Source organism: Buteo buteo, chromosome 1, assembly GCF_964188355.1.
Source record: "Buteo buteo chromosome 1, bButBut1.hap1.1, whole genome shotgun sequence".
Taxonomy (NCBI): Eukaryota; Metazoa; Chordata; class Aves; order Accipitriformes; family Accipitridae; genus Buteo; species Buteo buteo.
Window position 1 is genome coordinate 16,591,116 of NC_134171.1, and position 22,511 is coordinate 16,613,626.

At 43.4% G+C, this 22,511-nt stretch overlaps 1 protein-coding gene across 3 annotated transcripts in view; it reads left to right on the plus strand.

Annotated features, from left to right (window-relative positions):
* The first annotated feature begins 5,739 nt into the window (after positions 1-5,739).
* CPEB2 (cytoplasmic polyadenylation element binding protein 2) overlaps positions 5,740-22,511 on the plus strand; it is a 55,996-nt gene continuing 39,224 nt past the window's right edge. For all 3 annotated transcript variants that reach the window (XM_075023272.1, XM_075023281.1, XM_075023290.1), the window contains exons 1-3: positions 5,740-6,930; positions 9,788-10,066; positions 21,394-21,484. In XM_075023272.1, coding sequence (XP_074879373.1) covers positions 5,740-6,930; positions 9,788-10,066; positions 21,394-21,484 — 1,561 coding nt within the window. The remainder of the gene's footprint in view (positions 6,931-9,787; positions 10,067-21,393; positions 21,485-22,511) is intronic.

The window sequence follows — 22,511 nt, forward strand, 5'->3', positions numbered from 1 at the left end:
CTTTAAGGTTAAGAGGAAGCAGCTCTAGCAAAAGTACGTGAATTGTGTATTTTTGTTACCAGTTAGAACAATGTGCTGTTCCTGGAATGCATACACAAGCCCATTTCAAAGCAGGAACGAAGCAGACACATGTCATAGACCACAGGACAGCAGGACAGCAGACTGTGTACTTCCCTGAACGGCCTGATCGTAGGGAAGATCAAGAGAGATCTCTTAGTAGAGCCCTTGCAACTAGTGCAGGACAAAGACAGCTACCCAAATACAGAGTGCTAACAAAAAGCCCAGGAAGAGTAGAAGATGTGGAAAGGGAGAAGGAAAGGTAAAACAGTAAAGAGAAAACAAGCAACTGATATAAACCCCCCTGACTTTCTTGTAGCTGTAGAGCCTTGGAAGAGCAGTCAAACGGAGTAGTAAATCACTGTAAATGGTGAAAGGCCTATAAATATTGTGGGCTGTGGAAAGAACAATTTGTTGCATTACAAGCAGCCGATGAGTCTCTATGCTGAGCCACTCCACAAGAAAAAGTTTTTCTGAAGCCAGTACTATCAGTAGCCACATTTACTTTTAACTATAACATGTAAAAATTCATCAGAAAAGCTGGTTTTAGTATTTGAATGAAAGCAAAGATAATTTTCATACATGTTATTTGCAGCCCATATTCAAAATCACAGCAACAGTGATTTTCCAACTAGCTAATAGGAGGGAAACTGCAGATTCTAGCAGCAGAGTTATTTTCTTTTTTATACGTTAGGCTCCTGATATTCTGGTGTTCATGTTAATTTAGAAAATGAGGAAGCACTGAAGTAACTCTGCATGCACATAAAAGTCTACATACTACATCTAAATTTTTATCAGTTTCATGATTTATCACATGTTCCCCAAAACTGTAACACTTCTTTAGTGGTGTCTGATTAGGAAAAAGTACGGACTCTACCCCCAAGAACGCATACTTTTTAAAGACACTAAACCTCCAGACCGCTCTGAAGTGGGCAGCACCTCAGCACAATCAAACTGCTAAAAGCAGTTGAAGCAGAAAAATAGAACAGTGGGCCAAAATCCTTTCTCATATAATAATACCCTGTCACTAACACTGGCCAATAGCAGGCATTATATTCCTGGGTTTATAAAAAGGAAACGCACTTGAGCTGTGCATGGTGATTTCTAGAAGAGATAACCACTCAGGGGCAAAACTCAGAAGCCACTGCCTTGATGATCCCTTTCATGTCACTCAAATAGCAGCCAGAAGAGCTGCTTTGTAATCCTTACAGTTTATTTCATTTGTCTTTGTATAGTGTTATTTCATATAGTTTATTGTGGTTTGTCTTTATATTTTCTCTTCTATAGCATTGCTGGTTCAATTTGCCACACAAAATTTAGCACACAGTGGATGATGCAGAACACCAGACAAGTAAGATGATCGTTGTCTTTCAGACACTAACAAACCAAGGAGAGTTGTCAGCCCCAGCTACGCCACAGGCCTCCTAGGTGAAGTTGATGCCTGGCACGTTTGTTGCAATGAATACACAGAAGCAAGTTGATTAATGGCTGCAAGAACCATAACTTAGGTATATTTGGGTTTACCGTACTGACAGCTTGCTTTGCAATATCTGGGGTTTTTTTCAATTTACCTATTATGTGCAGCGATATTGCATATGGCTTGGCATTCCCTTCTCATGATGTTTGTTGTCTAGTCTAAGCAACTCATCCCAGCTCCATGACCCTCTAGCTTCCCCAAGTCATTCAGATGAGGTGGGGCTCTGCCAGCATGCTCTCTTCTTCAGGCCCAAGCGCATGGTTGTTTCCAATAACAACTGGGGAACATGGAGTCCAAGCATCCCAGTATCCCCTAAGGTCTGGAAAGGCAAATTTAGGAAGTTTCTGAGTTGCAAATGGTTGAGGTAACTAAAGGAAGCATTATACATGCTTGGTCTGTTCTTACACATTTGTTTAGGCATCTATTTTCAGACACTATTACCTTCCTACTAGCCCAATCCAAAAAAGCTCTCAAACCTTCCCTGGAAAGGGGCAGCTATGATAAAAGAGAGCAGGAAGGAATCAAGGGATTACAAGTGAGAGAAAAAAAAAACATTAAAGCAAGAGGGTGTGAAGGCCAAACGGTCAAAAATCAAGAAACTGGGAACTGGAGAGATAAAACAAACAGCACCAAGGACAGGACTCAGTGCTTCTTGATGGCACCAAGGTCCCAGTTAAGAGGCTTGATTTGGTAGAGGAGAAGCCAGAATTGGTGTCCCCAGCATACACCAAGGGGTCTTGTATCAGAAGCAGAAGAGACAGGATATACAGCCTGAAGGATTCTTGGTTTGACTTGGTACAGCTGTTCTTGCTTGTATCAGAGTCAAGAAGCATATAACACAAGAGCAAGGAGCACCGAAGACCTCCTGGATTCTGCAGAAAGATATAGCCAGAAGCTTTGCACCTAATCAGCAAAGAGGGAGGTCCGGTTTCTCTCTCTAAAGGCACCTGCATTAGGGTAGGATGGATCATCCTTTGGTAGCACCTGTCTTGTGTTAGTAGAAGATTAGGCAGCTAATGCAGAGCAGATGCTTATTTTTACATGGTTAAAAATAGATGAGATTCATGGAAGTTGTTTTAATAAACACACACGATTAGGGTAGGTAGCTACCATGGCAGAGAGAAGCTGTCACAGAGGATGTGAGAATTTTTGTCTTTCAGTCAATTTAAAAAGACTACTCACAGATCCCACGATAGCTGTTTTGAAGGAAGAATCACTAGAATTTGGGCTTGATTTAAAGGTGAGGGACAGAGAAGCTGACCGCTTACAAAGAAGCCAGCTAAATGAGTTCCTACACGCTTTGTAGAAATAGGCAGCTGGTTATAGGAGAGACACAGTGCAGCATGGCTTCCACCCTTGCTAGATGCCTGAGAACGCCCCAGGTAGAGGACAGCTTCTGTTCAGGCTTGCACATAACCGAATGTCAAGTGTATGACATGAACACAAAGGGAAGCCAGATGCTACCAGTTCTGCAGCTCACAAAACTAATGTTTATGAGGACTCTGCCGTGAAGCAACTCACTATTCAGAGAGGAACCATTACTTGGCCGGCAACATTTACTCACCATGTGATCATCTGCAGGGCCTTGGTCTGCACTCTTTATTTTTTTACCGCTTGTAGGACAGACGGCTGCAGAGTTCTTGAAACAGATGCCAATATCATGAATAATTCTGGAGTACTAAGCCATAATACAGCAAAGATACATATGTATCAATTATTCTTCTATGCTGCAAATGTATTTTCATCTTAACCCTACAAGATGGCATGGATACCCAAATACACCCACCCACACAGGTTCATGATCACATCGGAGATGACTGCAGATGCTGAACCAGTTTTTTTTCTTCCACAGTTTATATGCATATAACAAACACATACAGATTTAACAAATAAGAATTGTTACAGTGGGTCAGACAAAAGGTCCATTGGCCAAATGGAAAGCAGCCATCCAGTCTTCGACAGTGGCCACTAATGGATGCCTAGAAAAAAGTACAATAGGTCAAGCATATAATGACACTTCCCCGATGTACTCTCGCATTCGATAGCCGTGCATTAATTCTCTCACTGCTGAACTACAGCTTTCCCAGAGCACAAAGGGAGCTCACTTATTTTCGTCTTTTCAGGGATATCTACATCTATAACAGCAGTACATCTATTCACTGTCAAACTGTTTATTTGTTTGTATGAAGCAGGTGCCAAGAGCTGTGCTTCCACTAGATGGAAAGGGTTAAAACCCCACCTTTAATACCATCTGTCCAGGAAATGCCTCAAAAGGCACCACCACGTGCCCCCACGCCTCAGTGCCGGCTGGGTCTGAGCTCTTGTGGGTCTCCGAGGAGCCCAACACAGGAGCGCCATGGTCTGATGGCAGGATCTGTGTGGAGAGGACGGGGCGGCGGAGACTCTCCACTGCCTCACAGGGCCAGGAGGGCCCAGGTCGGGCAGAGAGACCCCACGCCCGCATCCCTACCACAGAGGGAAGGGGAGGCCACAGCGGCGTCACCCCGGGCCTGCCCCTCCAGCCCCCCACGGGCCGAGCCGCCGTGAGGAGACCCCGGCCCCCGGCCCCACCGGCGGGTGGAGGCGGCACAGCCCGGCGCGCGCGGGCAGGGCGGCCGCTGAGGGAACGCCGCGAGGAGGGGGCGGGGCCCGGGGCGGGGCGGGGCGGGGCTCCCGCCGCTGGGCCTCGGCACCCGCCCGTCTCGTGCCACCGCCCTCGCGCCCCACCCCCCCGCCGCCCGCCCGTGGCGCGCGGCCCTGCGTCAATGCAAATGAGCGGCGCGCGAGGCGAGGGGGCGGGCCGCCCCTCCTCCCTGAACGACTGCCTGACGGGATCGCAGGCGGCGGAAGAAACCACCATCCCAGCCTCCCCCCCACCCTGTCTGCGGAGATAAAAGGCGGCCGCACCCGCTGCCGCAAAACGAAATAAAATCGGTTTATTTCAGGTATTTCCCACTTAAGGGCAGGTACGTCGTCGAAGCCCAGTGAGTGCCTTCCTCACCCAAAAGACCAGCAGATCTTCAGGGCGTTACTAAAAGGCTGTCACCTCCCCCCTACACACCCCACACCCCCCGCTTAAGTGGTAGCGCTCACCCGGCTCGTCGGCGCCGTGCGCGCGGGCGTCGCTCAGCGCGAGCGCACACACACACTCCCCCACCCCGCCCCGAGCACCGCCAGCGACAGGCAAGGGGGTGGGGCTCCCGCTGTAATGCATTATTCATGAGGGGGCGCACCCGCCGGCTCATTACCAAGGTCGGCCGGGCGGGCGCGGGGGGTGGGGCCGTGATGTAACCATGACGAATGTTCCGGCATTCTTAAGGGCGTTGCAGCCGGCTCCGAGCCGGCAGTGGGGGCGGGGGAGGCGGCTGGGGGTCAAGCGGAGCCCCGCTGCTGAAACCGGGGCCGCCCGCCCTGTGGGGGTACCGGCGGCCTCCCCTCCCTCCTTCCCCTCCCTCCCCGCCAGTGCCAAGCCTGGAAACGCCCCGCTTTCCCCCCGCGTTACCCGGTGTAGCGGCTGAGGGGGGGGTGTGTGGGGGTCGGACGGAGGAGTTACCGGGGGGCTGTCGGGGGGGCACGACCTGTCCGCGGGTATTTATGGTGATCTAGCGGATTACTGCGGGTGCGCGACTGTAGGCGGGAAGGGCCGCCCTACCGGGGGTCGCGATAGATTAGAAGTGTGTGGGGGGGGGGAAACCCCTGACAAAAAGAGGTTTATTTATTATCGAACGGCTCCGATATTTTTAAAACCAGTGTAGTGGAAATTATGGCAGGAAGGGGTTTTTTTTTCTAGAAAGTGGCTGTTTTTGGGCCTGTATAGTGGTCTGCGATAGGCTGGTGTTTACCCCCTCCACACTCCCCCTGAAGGTTATTAATTATCTTTGTCTCTTCAGACTCCCGGGGTGGGGAGTTCACCCCTCCGCTGAGTCGGTGCCGGGGAGTCCCCCCCCCCCCATTGCATGGGGGATCGCAGCCGCGGGCTCCCGCAGACGGCGACCTCCAGCCCCAGCCCACCCTCGGGTGTAGGAGGCGCTGGCTCCGCCGGGCCCTTCCCCTCTCTGGCAGTGGCGGCAGCCGCCTCTCGTTCCTCCTCCTCCTCCTCCTCCTCACCCGCTGTAACCGGTTCCTCCGGCAGCGGCGGCGTGTCCGGTGGGTCGCCGCCGCCCTCTCTGTTCCCCTCGGCGGCCGCTGCTGCGCATCATCAAAACATGCAGGATGAGCTGCTCCTGGGGGTGACACAGCAGCAGGCAGGCAGCGAGAGGCTGGGCAGCAGCCCCGCATCGGGACACCCCCCTCTCGGCCACCCCTCCTCTGACTTTAAACCCAGTCTCAGCCCCCACCAGGATTTAAACAAGCAGCAACCGCAGCAGCAACAGCCGCCGCCTCCTCAGCTGAGCCAGAAGAGGAAAGAGTTTAAGCAGCAGCAGCTCAGCAGCCCAGCCCAGCTCGGCAGCAGCCACCCCCTGAATAACCACCACCCCCCAGACTATCATCACCACCCCCCTCAGCAGCAGCAGCAGCAGCAGTTCAGCCACCCCACTGACAAGTACCAGCAGCAGGAGCGCAGGCAACAGCAGCAGCTCCCGCTCCTCAGCGCTCACCCCCCGGAGCCGCCGCGGACGGGGGACTACCCGCACCACCGGCCCCTCAGCCCCGCCGAGCACAAGGGCGGCGCGGACAGGGGGGGTTCAGAGCGGCTCGCCCCTTCCTGCCCGGGGGGATCGGCGTCCGCGGACCCCAATGTGGGGGTGGCCGCCGCCTCCTGCGTGAATCCGCCTCCGTCTCCTCCTCATCTGCAGGCGAGAGCCAAGCTGCCCCCCATGGAGTCCCCCCCGAACAGCCACTTGCTGGGCAGCCCCGGGAACCTCCTGCCCGGCGGGCTAGGCTCTGGCTTCAGCAGCCTGCAGAGCCCGGAGATCCCCAGCCCCCATCACCAGAGCGGGGGCGGCTCCTCCTCGGCGGCTTCCCCTCCTCCTCCGCCGCTGCCCGGCTTCGGCACCCCCTGGTCGGTGCAGACCTCGTCGCCGCCTCCGCAGCAGACGCAGCAGCCTCCGGTCTCCAGCGGCGGCGGCGGCGGCGGCGGGCAGATCAGCGCGATGCCGCCCCCGAGCCCGGAGTCCGAGACCAGCTTCTACCCGGGGATCCCGTCATCGATCAACCCCGCTTTCTTCCAGAGCTTCTCGCCGGTGTCTCCGCACAACCCCTGCGCCGGGCCCTTCAGCAGCCCCTTCTCGGCCGCCCCCCCGCCGCCGCCGCAGATGAATTTACCTCAGCAGCAGCAGCAGCAGCAACAGCAGAACCGGAGATCCCCTGTGAGCCCCCAGCTCCAGCACCAACACCAGGCGGCGGCCGCCGCCGCCGCCTTCCTGCAGCAGAGAAACTCCTACAACCACCACCAGGTACCGGGCGGCGGCGGGAGGGCCGGGCAGCCGCGGCGGGGCGGCAGGGAGCCCGGGCGAGCCGGCTGCGGCAGGGAGCCCGGGGCGGACCGGGGGAGACGGGGGCGAGGGGGAGCCCGGGGGGAGAGGGGAGCAGAGGGGGACGGGAGGACGACGCGGGGGGGGGCGGGGGGGGCTTCTCTTCCCCCCGTTTCGCTAGTCGGGGGAGCCGGGAGGCTTCTCTCACCCCGCTGCCGGCGCCGGGAGAGGTTGCGCGGCGGTGACAGCCCGGCGAGACCGCGGCGTCGGAGGCAGGGCGGGGCCCGGCCCGGCCGCTGTCGCCCCGCCGCGCTCGTCAGGCTGAGGGCCCGCCGGTGGCCGGCGAGGGGGCACCTGCGCCCGCCGCCCGTTGCGGGGCCAGAATGGAAGGCGGCCGTAGGGCTCGGGCCGGGGGGCTGTTGGCAGCGGCCCGCCCCGCGCCCGGCCGCTGCTCCCCGCCCGTTGCGGGTGGCAGGTGGCGGGGCGGCCGCTGCGGCCGCGTCCCCTGGGCTGTGAGCGGCCCTCCTCGGGACGCCGTCGGCTGCCCAGGGACGTCGTCTCTTTTCGGGATGAGGGCAGGGGGGTTCCTCTTTGAAAAGACAGTAGACGCTCCTTTTCGTGTCAGGAAGGAGTTTCACCGTGAAAATGCCCCTCTTGCCCCCCCCGCCCCGCCGCAGTCGCCCGTAGCGAGCGCGGTGTCCCCGAACAATGAGCCTGACAGCTCCGGCCGGTGCCTCCTCCTCGGGAAGCCCCTTCTCCAGCCTCAGACCTGCCCTCGCCCCCCCGGGCGTGCTCGGTTGGATGGGCACCGGTCACCGAAGGTAGATTCAGATGGGGAAGCTGTCAGCGTTGTTGCCTTTTCGTGGGTTTTGCCCCAAATGACTTGGATTTGTATCGAAAGACAGCGCAATGTTTCGGGTTACCGTAGTTCTGCTACCGATTTTAATCGAGCGGCATAACGATCCCGTCTTAAAATGGAAGTTTCCGTTTCCTCCTGGAACAAAATATTCGTTGTAAGAAATCAGAGAAAAGCAGATCCACGTTAATGCTACCTGCTAGTGCGTTATAGCCACATCTTGCTCCGATTATCTGATCGGTGATGAAAAGCTGAAGTTAAATAGGCCTCATCTTAATTTTTCGTTCATTCTGATATTAAGTCCTGTCAGTTTTAATCGGTAGAGCTGGATTTGTGAAGCGCTTTTATCAGAACTGGAATCTCACATTAAGCGTGCTGCCTGTCCAAGAATTGATTTGGATGCATCATGATTAGGAGCTAGTTGTCCTTAACATCTGTAATAACCCTCTTCAAACAAATTCCAAAGCAATTCTCCAACAGTGATGTGTACAGGAATTTTCTCTCAGTTACAAGTTGTAGGTAAACTTAAACAGTGCCATGACAGCATAGCTAGCAATATTAGAGGCTTGTTAACATTTGGCATTATCTCTTAAGTTTTGTTTCACAATAGAGTGCCTGCCTCTCCCAAAATTCCAACCAAAGTATTCAAGTTTTACAACATAATTATCTATAATTATATAGAATGGGATGTTTTCCTGATTACTTGACCAAGAATGGCTTTAGTGGGGTTTTTTGTTTGTTTTCGGGCAGAAGGGGGTTGTGTTATAATTTTATCTGTCTTCAGAAAGTTCTGTTTAATACATAACATATTGATGAATTGACATGCTTTAAATTTTTAAGTCATTAGAACTACAAGCTCAGGGTTGCTTGCAGCCAAGCTTAAAGTACTGTGTTTTGGCTTCACAGGAGAAGTGAATTTAGAATATCCCACACACCCCATTTCTATGTTTGAGAAAAAGCCTTTCCAAGAACAGTCAGATTTGAGAACACTAAAGATAAATATCGTTCTTCACTGTCAGTCATGCTCAGTGGGTCCACCTCTTGGTAGTATGACAAGCACTATAGGTCACTTCTTAGCACAAGTTGTGGCTTAGGAATAAAAACTTACCATCCTGTAAAATCTTCCCTCTAAAGACTGCTTACATTTTCATATTGAGGAATATAGTGCATTTGTTAGATAGAGAAATACTTTATACCACATCTAAATAGGAAAAAAAAAATAAAAAAAAAACCAGATTCCACCCTGCAGAATTCCACAGATAGTCCTGTTGATTACTCCAGAAATACTTGAGCAGTAGCTTCAGAATAATGCATTTTAATGTGGAAATGTTAAGATAACTCCTTCAAACAGATTCTCTGTACAGTAATTGCTGCTCTTTTTGCTCTTATATGGTAATACTGAGACAATGATACTCAAAATAGTAGGGGGGGGAATCAATCTGCCATCTCAATTTTTATTTTAAAATTTCTACTCACTCTAGTGAAATACTACTACTCACTGAGTATAAATTATTATTAGTAGAATAATAATATTATTAATAATAAATTTTAAAATTGATGCCTTTGAAATTCTTGTGTTATTTTTGCAGAGATGTTACTATATAATACCAAATAATGTGTGATAAAATGGTCTCAGGTTTTTTGTAACATGATGTTATACCCTGGAATTGTTCTACTGGGTAGCTTTAAAGAATGCTACGAATTCCTAAAATGATAATCTAAACTGCTTGCATAAGTACTGCAGCGTTTTTGGGGGGGTGTATGGGGCAGTGGGAATTACAGGTTTTTTTATGTTGCTGTGTTTTCTTCCTTGCCTCAGTAATTAATTTACATGTTATCAGGAAAGAGGGGTTTATAGAAATCTCTGCACACTGATTACTTGGTGGTTGGTTGTTCTGGTTTTTTGTTATTTTGTGGGTTTTTTAAAGTAGAAAAACATTTCAAGTATTTTCAAAATAATATAAACGAATTTTATCTTTTTAGCCTCTTCTGAAGCAGTCGCCCTGGAGCAATCAGAGTAGCGGCTGGAGCACAGGAAATATATCCTGGGGAGGAATGCATGGCAGAGACCATCGTAGAACTGGAAACATGGGAATTCCAGGAACTATGAACCAGATCTCTCCTTTGAAGAAGCCCTTTTCTGGTAATGTCATAGCTCCTCCTAAATTTACTCGCTCCACTCCATCACTGACACCAAAATCGTGGATTGAAGATAATGTTTTCCGAACTGACAACAACAGTAATACTCTCCTTCCTTTGCAGGTAAGGATGGTACGTAACTGGTGTGTTCATAGTCTTACATAGCATTTTGGCTTTATTAATTTTAAAGGAGAATTAAATGGTGGTTACAGCCCTGATACTTGGTTTGAAAATTGTATATTTCTGTATTATTTTTAGTCCTAAACTGCAACTAACCCCAGTGTTTGCAGCGTATTCAGCAATGTATGATTCTGACAGTTAATTAAGAATATTGACTGTCAAGAAAGATAGAAACTGTAGCCACTGATGCAGCAATAGAGCAAAATATGTTTAACCCAGCAAGTATTTTCTGCCTACGGTAACACTCATATTTTTATACATCCCTTTAAAACTTAAGATTTTTTTTGTTCGCTTGTCCTTGTACATAGGTTTTCTTACTTTCATAGATGGCTGTGAGTCTTTGTCATGTTCATTTTTTACTGGTATTCTAGGCTGACATTTGCATGTTAGTGAGATTTTTTTTTTTTTCTCCGCATTCTAGCAACTTTTTTGTTATGTTTTGGCTAGAAGCCGTGTGATTTAGAAGTGTTAAACAGGAGGATGTGTCTTAGAACTAAAGATCTGGGTTCACCTCCTGAATTTTGCCAGTGACATCTTATGTGACTTGAGGCTGGAGTTAAGTGACTTACCTAAAGTTACCTGTTGGTAAAATGTTATTTTTCCCATTCCTGCCTCTATTCATTTAGTCATAACGTTTCTTGTTAGCAGAAACCTTTATTATTTTGGATCCCAATCTCAGCTGCCATTCTAACAATTTATAGTTTTTGCATGGGGTTTTTTTGTTACAAAAAAGCTTAGGCAACTTATTTTAGAAACAATGCATTTTAAAATAGAAAGCAGATTATTCCGTTAATTCTGTACATTCTTTAATTTTCATTACGCCTGTGTCAGCTTCGTTTTTTGTCTCACACTGAGCTACCATATTCCAGCAAAAGTGAAAAAGATAATATGCAGAGAAAATAATTAGAATGTTTCTTTATCTCCACATAAGGCTATTATATTTGGGTTTTGTTAGGTTTCACACAGAGCAACCTAGAGTTTCATTTGTTGTAATTGTGACCATATTTGAGTTTGTACAGCTGTATTTGCATCAATTAGCAAGCTAATCCTTATGTAGCTGTAATAGTGGCAAAAGGGTGCTCCCTGGGACCAGATATCCCACTAGAGTTCTTATTTTTCTTACCATTTTGTTGGTGGAGTTCCATTTGGCACAAGAGGCCATGTCCTGACTCTATCCAGGTGAGCTCTGATACCTGCAGTATTCTTGAGGTCCGTGTTGACTTTTGGACATACCTAAATTCTGCTCCAAGTGTATGCATTGGACCTGAAAAAATTAAGAGGATTTGCCTATAGTGTGAAGATCTCTTCCGTTAACTAGCCTTGCTAGCTGAAATACTGTAGCTGAATAATTTTTTGGGGGGTGGAAAGATGGGAAAAAATGTGCCATTCTTAATGTATTCAACTTGATCTGTTAAGGAAAACAGATTACAGATAGGTAATGCTTTGCGGTGGAGGCCTCCAAGAGTAGTTGAAAGTAAACACTGAAATGTCTCCTGAAGATGTTAGCCTAAGGAACAGGGTTAAAAATACTAATGCCATCATACATTGAAACTGCAGTGACGTATACATTGGAATTCATATGCAGCTAAGCACAAGCTGTGAATATGTTTACTCATTCAGTATGCCTTACGAGTCAGTATTACTATTTGCACTTTCAGAAGCTTCTACAGCCATTGTCTAATATAGATGAACTCATTTTATGTCTAAGCAAAAGTATTGTGTATTCAAATGATAATCTAAGTAATTTCTATCTAGTAGGGTAGAAAAAAAATCCTTGCAATTTAACTTTTGTTATAGAACACAATGTTTTAGTTTGGGTGGGGTGTTGCTTTTGGTTTTGTTTTTTTTAAAAGATAGTGTCAAAGTGAGAAGGTAGGCACACTTAATTGTTGGTCTTACGTGTGAGCACCAGAGTCACCAATTAAATAGACCTGTTTGGCTATATTTATGCTGTAGATCTATCTATGCTTAAATCTCCTTTACATGTGTAAAGTCATAGTTGCTGAACACAGTAAAAATAATCCTTTTTGAAGGGTTGCAGTGTTATCTACTGCTATTGTGGAAACACTAGATGCTTCCACAAATTACTTTGCCACACTGAAATCGTGTTTTTATTTTTCAGTTATTGTACTATTGTTATATAGTTAATTCCTTGTGATGACTGTTACATTTTGCAAGTCATAATGAAAAAGTTAAATAGAGCTTGGAGCTGGTGCTTCTTTTCATCAGGACTTGTGTTGGCAATTGTGATGCTGTCAAACACCCATCTTGCTAATTCATACTGTCCTTGTCTCCTTCCATAAAAGGCTGAAGTATTTAGATTGAGGATTCTTAAAGATACAGTAGCAATTTCAGAAGATACTAAAAAATAGTAGTAATTAAGTTTTGTGCCATTTGGAACGTCTTGCACGAAAGCATGTGTACATGGAAGTTACCTATTTCTTCCAAGCCTCCACAGAGCAAACACATCTTAGCATGCATATTGAATATATACTGCATAATTCACAGTTTTGCAGAATACTTTTCTGCATGATCATGCATTTTTGTTTTAACTGCAGTAATCATTTTGTGTGGCAGGGGACAAAGCACCTCTCCTCCGAACTTTAGCTAGCTCAAGCTTAGCAAATGAAAACAGCTTAGAAAAGCCAGTGTCCTCACTGACTAACTTCCTGTAGATCATTAATGTTCTGCTACTATTTTTTTGAAATGCTATATATTTTTTGCTAAGTCCGATTGGCATTCAGCAGTGTCAGCTGCTCATCCAGTTTCTGTAAAACGTGTACCTGATGCAAACAAGATAAGCCACCGAGAAATCATATACAAATTCAAAGCTTTTCCCTTCCATGAAACTTATTTATTCTTTGGTGTTTGCATTGATGGATATTATAGAACTGACATAAATTCTGATGAAAATAGTATTTCTTGGCATTAAAGTAATATACCAGTGACAATGAATGTCATTATTGATAACTGAATAAGTAATTTCAGGTATTACTTAAGGGGGTGATAGCAGATTTTCTGTACTTCATAGTTAAAACTGAAACATGCCCCATGTGAAGTTGAACTCACAGTGGCCACATTAGTTAAAGCGAAGCTGCTTTTGCTTATAGCAGTTATAAAGGCCATCTCTCGGGAGTTTTCCAAAGTTCAAGAGTTTTTGTTTTGTTTTTAAATAAAAGTAGTTAAACATCATGGCAACACTGATTTAAATGTGAGCAAATTAAGCCAATAGCCAAGTTTTTCTTACGTGACTCACTGTAAGAAGCTTTTTTCCCTCCCTCAGGTTTTTAAGATAACACAAACTACATCAGTTAAAGTTTTTTCATAGAAAAAATTATGTCTACAAGTTTGAGTTCTGCTTGCACCATTATAGGCACTTCATACAGGGAAGGGATTGTTGCCTTGTACCAGAATCATTAAGGAGCAATTAGAAATCTTGTCAGGTATTCACACCATCTAACTTAAGCATTTAATTGAGGAGCCTATTTCTCTCTCCTTAGAGAGAATCTAGGCTCCTTATTTAGATAATCTAATTCTCTAGAAGAACATACCTGGCACCACTGACCTTATACAGCCCTTGGGATTCCAGTTTAGGCACTTTGAATGTCAAGAAGTTAGGCAATACAAATATTCTTCTCTCATTCCCTGATCTAAAGTACAAAAACAATGCATATAGCATGTAAAGCTAAAAATATATTTCTAACCCCAGATACTGTTTGTTGGGTTTTTTTCCCCCAAAAAACATGCTTCAGGCATTTCTGTGGCCAAAACACAAGCACAGATATCAGTGGGGTTTATATTAATTTTTTTCATTTACATTCCTTGGATGAGGAAAATAATTAACTATTTCTTAAATTTTTTTAAAAATTGGACTGTCTGCTAACCATATTTTGATTGCAACTTAATGTTTCTTAATATCTTGCAAATAAGCTTACTAAAACCTATTATAACAGTTTAATAATACACTCCAGTGTTTAACTATTTTCAGTCTAGTAAAAACACTGCATTCTATGAATATGAATTTAGTTTCTCTGTCTCTTTTGAGTTAAGGAAATACACTGCATGTCCAGCTGTTTTTCACCTTGATTTGTCCTTCCTGTTTGTTCAAACAAACAGTATGTGAAATGTTTGTGGTCCGAAAAGCTGAGCTTTATTATCCTACATTTGAATATAGCTCTCCAGCTGGGTATTTGTATGGTAAGGTACCATCTCTTACAAATGCAGATTTTTCTTTTCCTATTATTTTTGAAGTGTGCTAAAGTTTTCAAAGAAAACAAAACACTTGCAAAGCAAAATGAGTTTTAAGATTGTATGTCACAACATGTGTTAGTTTTAGATATTTAATTTAAAGTGCTGTCATGTTGCTTCTGCCTTACAATCACTTCCATTCAGAGGATTTCAGATTCTCAATATGACAGTTTTAGTACAGTTTAATAAATGTACCTTAACGGTTTAAAGTGGCTAATCTAGATGACACACATACCAGGCAATATTAGATGAAGAGCAAGTTGCTAAAGTTGGGTTCTTAATGCCATATTTAGGCTCCTAAATAGGTGGCCTGTTTCTTCAGAAGTGCTGGGTGTTTGGCAGCTTATGTTAAACTTGAAGACATTGGGAGTATCTAGCTGCTGAGTCTTCAGACTAGTGTAATTGTCCAAACACTGATTTATAAGTCAGGCTTTACCAGTTTATTTTTACTAAGGCAATACCTGCAACAGAACAGCGTCTTCAGGATTTTTAATGCAGTAGATTGATTACCTGGGACTAATTAAATAACATACAAAACAAGATATTCGTGTCTGAGGACCATACTGGGGATATCTCTAATTGGAGAAAATGGTCTACTGCCATACTTCTAGCTTCAGGATTAAGACCTTTGAATAAATAGTATTTGGAGCTGCATAGATGAATGATTCAAAGGAATCAATTAGCAGAAAGTTTGTGGGGCTTACCATACAAATGTTTTTATGACCTCTTACGAACAAAGAATTCTCTCCTACTGTTAAAATTTGCTTCAGTTATACAGCTCATTCAGTTAATGCAAGTCAGAATCAGAGTTTGGAAAACTCAAAAAAATACTTAGCAGCTGTGGTAGTATAGCAAAGATGTATACGCTAAGTAGCGTATCTCACCTCATTCTGTCTGCCAAAGCACAGTTGTTCGCTAAGTGAAAATGAATACGTTCTCACCTAAGATCTATCTGAAAGTACATTTACCGTATGGTCTGATGTATTTGCATTTAAATACTCAAGACTGTGTAGATATTTCTAGATGTGAGGAGAGGGGGACACGGGGGACAGGGGAGAGAGTAGAAAAAAAACCCAAAACCTAAAAGAACCAAAAACTTGAATAACAACTTCCCCTTCAAACGTCTAATTGTTCCTTTAGTATTTTGTTGAAGCTGTTATGAGGCAAATCTAGAAGATTTTTATGTTAAGTCAATCTTGCTAAGCCTTTAATCATCTCCATAATGTGTCTGTTTGTTTCTGGTTTATGAATGTATATTCTTGAGCTGAAGTACTCCAGTATGGATACAGTACATGCTGTTGGGATTTTTTTTGTTTGTTTTTTCAGTGCTTATGTAGTTGGGAAGTAGGTGTGTCTTTGCCACAGGAGCTGTTCTTGGTGCATTTTAGGCTCAGTTAGCTTACATGGCAGATTGTGTCACTTTAATACACTTTTGCTGTCAGATTGACAGTTCACAGATGTCTACCAGATATTATAGTTAGTCTTTACCACTAATGACACCATGGAAAGTAACCAAGCAATTTCATGTGTCTACTTTAAACCTTCTTCCTTGTGTTTTTATAGAGCTAAAATTGTAGTTGTCATAGGTTTTCCTATTCAGTTTCTCATTTACACTAGTTATGGTTTCAACAAGGGGCTTATGATTATAGTATGTCTTCACTAAAATAAGAATGACTTTAAGTTTAGATGCTAGCAAAGATGGTACTTTAGAATATATAATGTACTTAATTATTAGGTTATTACTGCTAGCATTAACTGAATACTGTATTCAGGTGCATTTAAGTCTGTGAATATTATTAAATCAGCTGTCACTTTCTAGTAGAACACAGTTTTGTTCAGGTCAATTTTAAGGTGAAAAAATGGAACTTGTTAACATTTTAGTTTGGGAAGTGATTTAGAAAAAGTTTCTTTAATTGAGCTTTTAAAAAATTCACTTAATTTAGCAAGGTCAAAGCTACAGAGTCTTTTTTTGCAGCTAGCTGAGACCATACTCAAAAATGACTAGAAGCTTTACAACTTCTAAGTTGTTTCCAGCCCCCATTGGATGGTGCTACATTTCTTTGGAATATGTGGGGATGTGTAAAGGAGCATATTTTAAAGATGCTTGCATTTACTGAATTTAATACCTATGTTAGAAGTCTAATTTTTCACTTGAAGTAGTCCTACAGACCGGTAGTTTAAAGCATGTGTCCAAAATTCAAAGTTGTTTAACTTCCTGACTATGAAACATCTATTTTTAGTGTTTGTGGTTGAAGATTAGCAAAATTGTATTCACTGTTTAATAGTTTCTGTCATTGTATTTGCTGTATGTGTAAATGACAATATATAAGCTTTGGGAAGTGACTGTGCTGAGTTTCTGCAAATGCTCAAACAGGATGATCTTTGCACAAATTGCATGGATTTATTTAGAAGTCCTAAATAGATTGTGCCAAGAAAAATTATTTGTCCAACAATTTAGTGTTGAAACTTGCTCTTCAGAGAAAGCTGCCCTCCTGCCATTCATTACACATTTAGACGTATGGGGGGAGGACTTCTGAAATGCGCACTCTGTAGATGCATTTTGCATGACATTGTCAAAAATTCCTTCTAGCACTAACTGCATTCTACACGTAGGATACTTCATGCTTCTCCTATATTGTGTAAATTTGTAAAAATTCAGAAATAATTATCACTTTTCTGTGAACTTCCTTATATAGTCTTAACTTTTAAGTTGATGTGACAATTCGTCACTTAGCCATATACCTCTGAATCTGTAAGCAGTTACACCAAACCTATGTTTTCAATTCTGCTGTGCATGAATGCAGTTGTGATTGTGGTATGGGAAAGGTAGGTCAAGCAGGATTCAAATGTTTATACAGTTAAAAAGAAATAAAAAGCTAGTGTGAGAATTTATAGTGCTTGGGAGAAGTTAACTATTGGATCTGGGAAAAAAACTAGCGTTATGTTGTGACATTCCACTGAGATACAGACTTTCTGACACAGCAAGAGTTCACTTGCTGCTTAGCACAGGACTGACGAGCCGCAGAGGTGAGGGAAATGCAAAATATTTTACAGGAATTCAGCCTTGACAAAAGGGGCTTTTGGAGTTAGGATGATACAAAACTTGTATTAAGATATATGCTTATGTATCAATGCCTTTGTACTACTAATTATCTTTAGTTTCATTACTTCAACACGGTTGATAAGCAGTTATCTTCTAAAACAACCTGGAACTACCTTTAAAACAACATGGAAATAGTCCCAAGAATTAGAACTATTTCCATGTTGTTTTAAAGGTAGTTCCAGGTTGTTTTAGAAGATAACTGCTTAATCAACCGTGTTGAAGTAATGAAACTAAAGATAGTCCCAAGAATTAGGACTATTTCCACATGCATGGAAAACTATCTAAAACAATCATTTTCAGTGGTAGTACTTTTCATGCTTGTCCTAAAGATTGAGGAAAATTACAGTGGAAATTTTCTGATTGAGTAGAGCATGCTGTAGTAGAACTGTCCCCTTTCAAACCATTGTGGATTTTTTTCTACAGCAGAACTTTCTAGAAAACATTTGCTGATGTGACCTACATTACTGAAATACTTTTTAAGTTCTGCTTTGAAATGAAAGCTTCATATTTGCATAGATAACTGGGGTCTTTAAAGATATGAAACACATATTTGGGGAGCACAAAGCAGTGTTTCAGCATTATAAAGCCTAGTTGCACAAAGGTTTAAAATGAACCTTGTACCCGAAGAATTACTTAGTCCTTTTGAGATAGTGAAATTTCAGATAATGTTGCTTTATAGTGCGTAGTTCACCAGTGTGAATTGGAATAGACGTTAAAAGTTTGAAGCACTGATTACCTAGATATTACCCAAACTCACGAATGGATAGTGTGATGTAGGTAGTGAGCTAGCAGAATACCATTCCTATATTTAAATCCTGCTTTACTTTAGTGTATTCACAACAATTTTTATATTGTACAGTGCATGCCTATTGCATGTTTCCACTGCCAGAAGTGAAGTAATACAGTTCAAAGAAACAAACCTCATGTTTTCAGTTTTATAAATATCAACTTTCTAAGGTGTGAAGAGGATGGGAAAAGTTTGTTTCTTCTGCTTCCAGCAGCACAAGACCTTTTACTTTGGATACACAGAGCTTGCAAAACGGAGTGATGTAAGGTTGAAGTTAGAATCATTGCACCATGTCGGCCAGTGGCGTAGTTTACAAATGAATCACAAATGCATGTTATATGTTTTACTTTTCCATTTCTCTGTAAGATCTGCGGCCAAATGGGCCAGTTTTAGGAATTAATCATGATGGAGCCCTTTCTTACAGGCTTCTGCTCTCCAGAGCAAAGTTAAGTCTACAGTATCATAGAATCATTTAGGTTGGAAAAGACCTTCAAGATCATCGAATCCAACTATTAGCCATGCCCACTAAACCATGTCATGATGTGCCTTGTCTACGCGCTTTTTGAATACCTCCAGGGATGGTGACTCCACCGCTTCCCTGGGCAGCCTGTTCCAATGTCTGACAACCCTTTCAGTGAAGACATTTTTCCTAATATGCAACCTAAACATCCCTTGCTGCAACTTGAGGCCATTTGCTTTCGTCCTGTCACTAATTACTTGATAGAAGAGACCAGCACCCACCTCACTACAGCTTCCTTTCAGGGAGCTGTAGAGAGCGATAAGGTCTCCCCTCAGCCTCCTTTTCTCCAGGCTAAACAGCCCCAGCTCCCTCAGCCGCTCCTCATAAGACTTGTGCTCCAGGCCCCTCACCAACCTGGTTGCCCTTCTCTGGACACGCTCCAGCACCTCAATGTCTTTCTTGTAGTGAGGGGCCCAAAACTGAACACAGCACTCGAGGTGCGGCCTCACCAGTGCCGAATACAGGGGAAGAATACAGTAAAGACCATTTGCCAGATAGTCATGTGTTACCTCAACATATATGTATATAGCAATGATCAAAAAACAAATCTTATTTAATAAGCCTGTAACAAAGATAAAGCGCCACACGTACAGTTCAGTCCAGTTTATACCAATACTAGTTCCTTTTCCCCTATCAGCTACAGAAGTAGCAAAGCATGTTTTCTGTTTGTTCAACATTGGTTTTTGCAAGAGCACTTACTACCTACCAAGCACTGACTTCAGCTGAATTTAAGACTTCATTAAAAATCCTGTTGAGATACTTTCTGAATGCTAGGGGACAGCAGGGAACAGATCCAGCTTTGTCACTGCTCACACCTTCTGTAGAAAGCAAGTTTGCTATGGTAAGCAGGTTCTTTTCATTGTGCTATTGAGAAACAAACCTGCAAGGGCATGGAAGCAGATTAGTCACTTCAGTTTCATTCTTCTGCTTCTCAGGACAGCTAGAGAACTGAATGAAAGCCAGTCAGTCCCAAAGTAAGGCTGCTGTGAACTAAAATAGTGCTGGTGACTTGTTGGCACTCAAACCAGGTTGAAGATCACCTCACAAATTGTTGGTGGCATTTGGTCTGGGACATGGCAGGAGACAAGAGAAACCTACCTTTTTTAATTTATCATTAAAATTATTTAAGGGCTTCCAAAAAGAAAACAAAGGATTTGATCGAATGAACATAGCAGATTGTTTACCCAACAGGAAGCCATTACTCTGTAGTTGTTTGAGGGAGAGAGCTGAAAAAGAGGCTTCTCCCTCTTCATCCCAACGTTGTGTCAAGTTGACTAAATGTTCCAAGAAAGATGAAAGTAAATTTAAGGTTCATCATGGCTTGTTTTGCAAAGTTGTTGATAAGTCACAGTCTCTGACTCACAGAAAACCTCTGTTTCAAAGCTTGTTTTTCACTCCCCAAACATGAAGAATGCTTGCTGAGGGACATCATAGTTTGAAATTAATCTGTGTTCTGCTGAACTGTCATGGAAAGTCACAGTGAGTGTGGGTCAGATACCTTCTGTCCCCATTATATATGTACTAAATGGATGGCTGCATCTTTAGTGAATTTTAATGGTCATGGGATGCGTGTGGTGTATTTCATCCTACGCTTGTTGAATTACTACAGTGCAACCAGAGACAAGACAACAGTAAAATTAAGGCATGATTACAGGATTCTTTTAAGTGCAATACAGTCCAGCCAGAAGCCTTGCAAATAGAAGAGACTAAGGTTTTACGCAAACTATTTTCAGTCTCTGAAGGTATCCCAGAAAGACCAAAGAAGTTAGAAGTCATCTTTTTTTCTCTCGCTAACTTGGGTGTATTAGAAAACTTGGGAGAAAATGTCTTAGTTGAGCATAAAAATCACTGAAAACATTCATGATTTAATACCATAACTTTTATTACCTTCAGTGAAAATATTTGTAAGACATTATGGTAACTCTTCTTAATCTTCATGTGCAAAACAATTGTTCTCTATAAGGCTGATAATCTATTAGTAAGCTTTGTGACATTTTCTTTTCATAGTTTAGCTTTAGTTTTCCAACCTTCAACCATTTAGTGCTGACCATTTGTAACTCAAGTCTGTACACAGAGGGTCTCAGATTAATCACTCAGAAGCCAGGAAGTGCAGTCTCAGCAGGGGGGCTGAGGGCCCATGTGTGGAACTTAGCCAAGCACCAAGAAAATGCTTTCTTTCATAGGAGGTGACCGTCCTTGTCCTGCAGTTCCCCACCTTACTCACTATTTAACTTCTGCATGAAATGAAATTGAGTTCTTACAGACATTAGTCTCCTTCATTAAACAGCCTAATGCTTATCTCTGCTGTGTTTCACTAAAACTGATTCAAGCAGTTCTTCAGAAGGAAACAGGCAATCACAGGCTACCAGAGTGCGTACACAGAAGAGTTCTTCACAGTGCATCTCTAGTTTTATATTTGGATACTATTAAACTTACGGTTAATAAAATCAGGTCTTACCATTAATAAATTCAGGTATCTTAAGCTTTTGTATGATTGTCCATGTCCAGAGTGAGTGTACAGCCTTTAGAAGGCACCTTTGTCTTCCTATCAAGTTTCCTGTTCAAACGTACAGAAGTTGTATTTCAATACTAAGGATTTTGTTCTCTTTTAGGATCGAAATAGAATGTATGACAGTCTGAATATGCACTCTTTGGAAAACTCCCTTATTGACATTATGAGAGCAGAGCATGATCCACTTAAAGGTATGTTATTATGCTAAATAAAGAAAAAAGAGTTATCTGTTCTGCATATTTGAATTAATACTGATTGCTAATTTAGATTCTAGTTTCATATTAAAACAGCAAATGAATTACTTTCTCAATTCACATGAAAGGTCAATCTCAAGCTGTATTTTATTGAAAACAATGATTTACAGTTGTTTGAAATGTAAGCTTTAGTGACTTCATAGGTTTTTCTCCCTCTCCCCGCCATCCTTCCCTCCATTCCCCCAAGAAATTCATAGTTAGTTTTATTTGAAATTTACTTGTCTGCTGTAGGAAATTCTACCTCAGTTTGTGAAGACATACCGTTCTGTTAGAGGTAGCCAAAAGAGGGTGGGAGGGGAGTCAAAAACCACTACCAGTGTTAGCCGGTTAATTTTCCCTTTCTTTGCAGTGGAAGCTGAAAAGAAAATGAAGTCCACCAATAAACTCAGTTTTTGTCCTGTCAAATATTTTTTCAAAGCTCCTGGAGGATAATAATGCATCTAGTTGTCCAGTTTCTGTTTGTCTGAAGAAGCCCAGAAACTTGGCTTTAGAATGCTAGTTCCTCTTACCCTTCTGGGCTCTCTTCAAATAATTTGGCCACAGGAGTAAGCATATAGCTGATATTTGTGGGCTTCAATTTTAACTCCTCTATTCACGGTACATTAACTCACTCTTTTGAATTCTGTTTTTCCATACTTATTATCAGATGGCGTTTACTGTTGAACTTTGGGGCAGGGAGCCCAAGCCATTTTATTTGGCCTGATCAAATGTTACTTCATTTGTGGTGTTATAATTAGACCGACACAATCTAACTTTAAAATTATCCAAGACTTCAGGCTTGCTTTGCAGAAATTAAGTCTCAGTATTGGAGCAATTGAAAAAATAAGTCTTTTTATATCGTTATTTACTCCCATCCATCCTGCATTTCTAGAGGCTCCTAGGCTTAATATATATTACATTAGCATATAAGGGCCTGTGTTCTCCTAATTTGAAAGACTAAAGTCTGCGCACAGTTCTGTTAAGA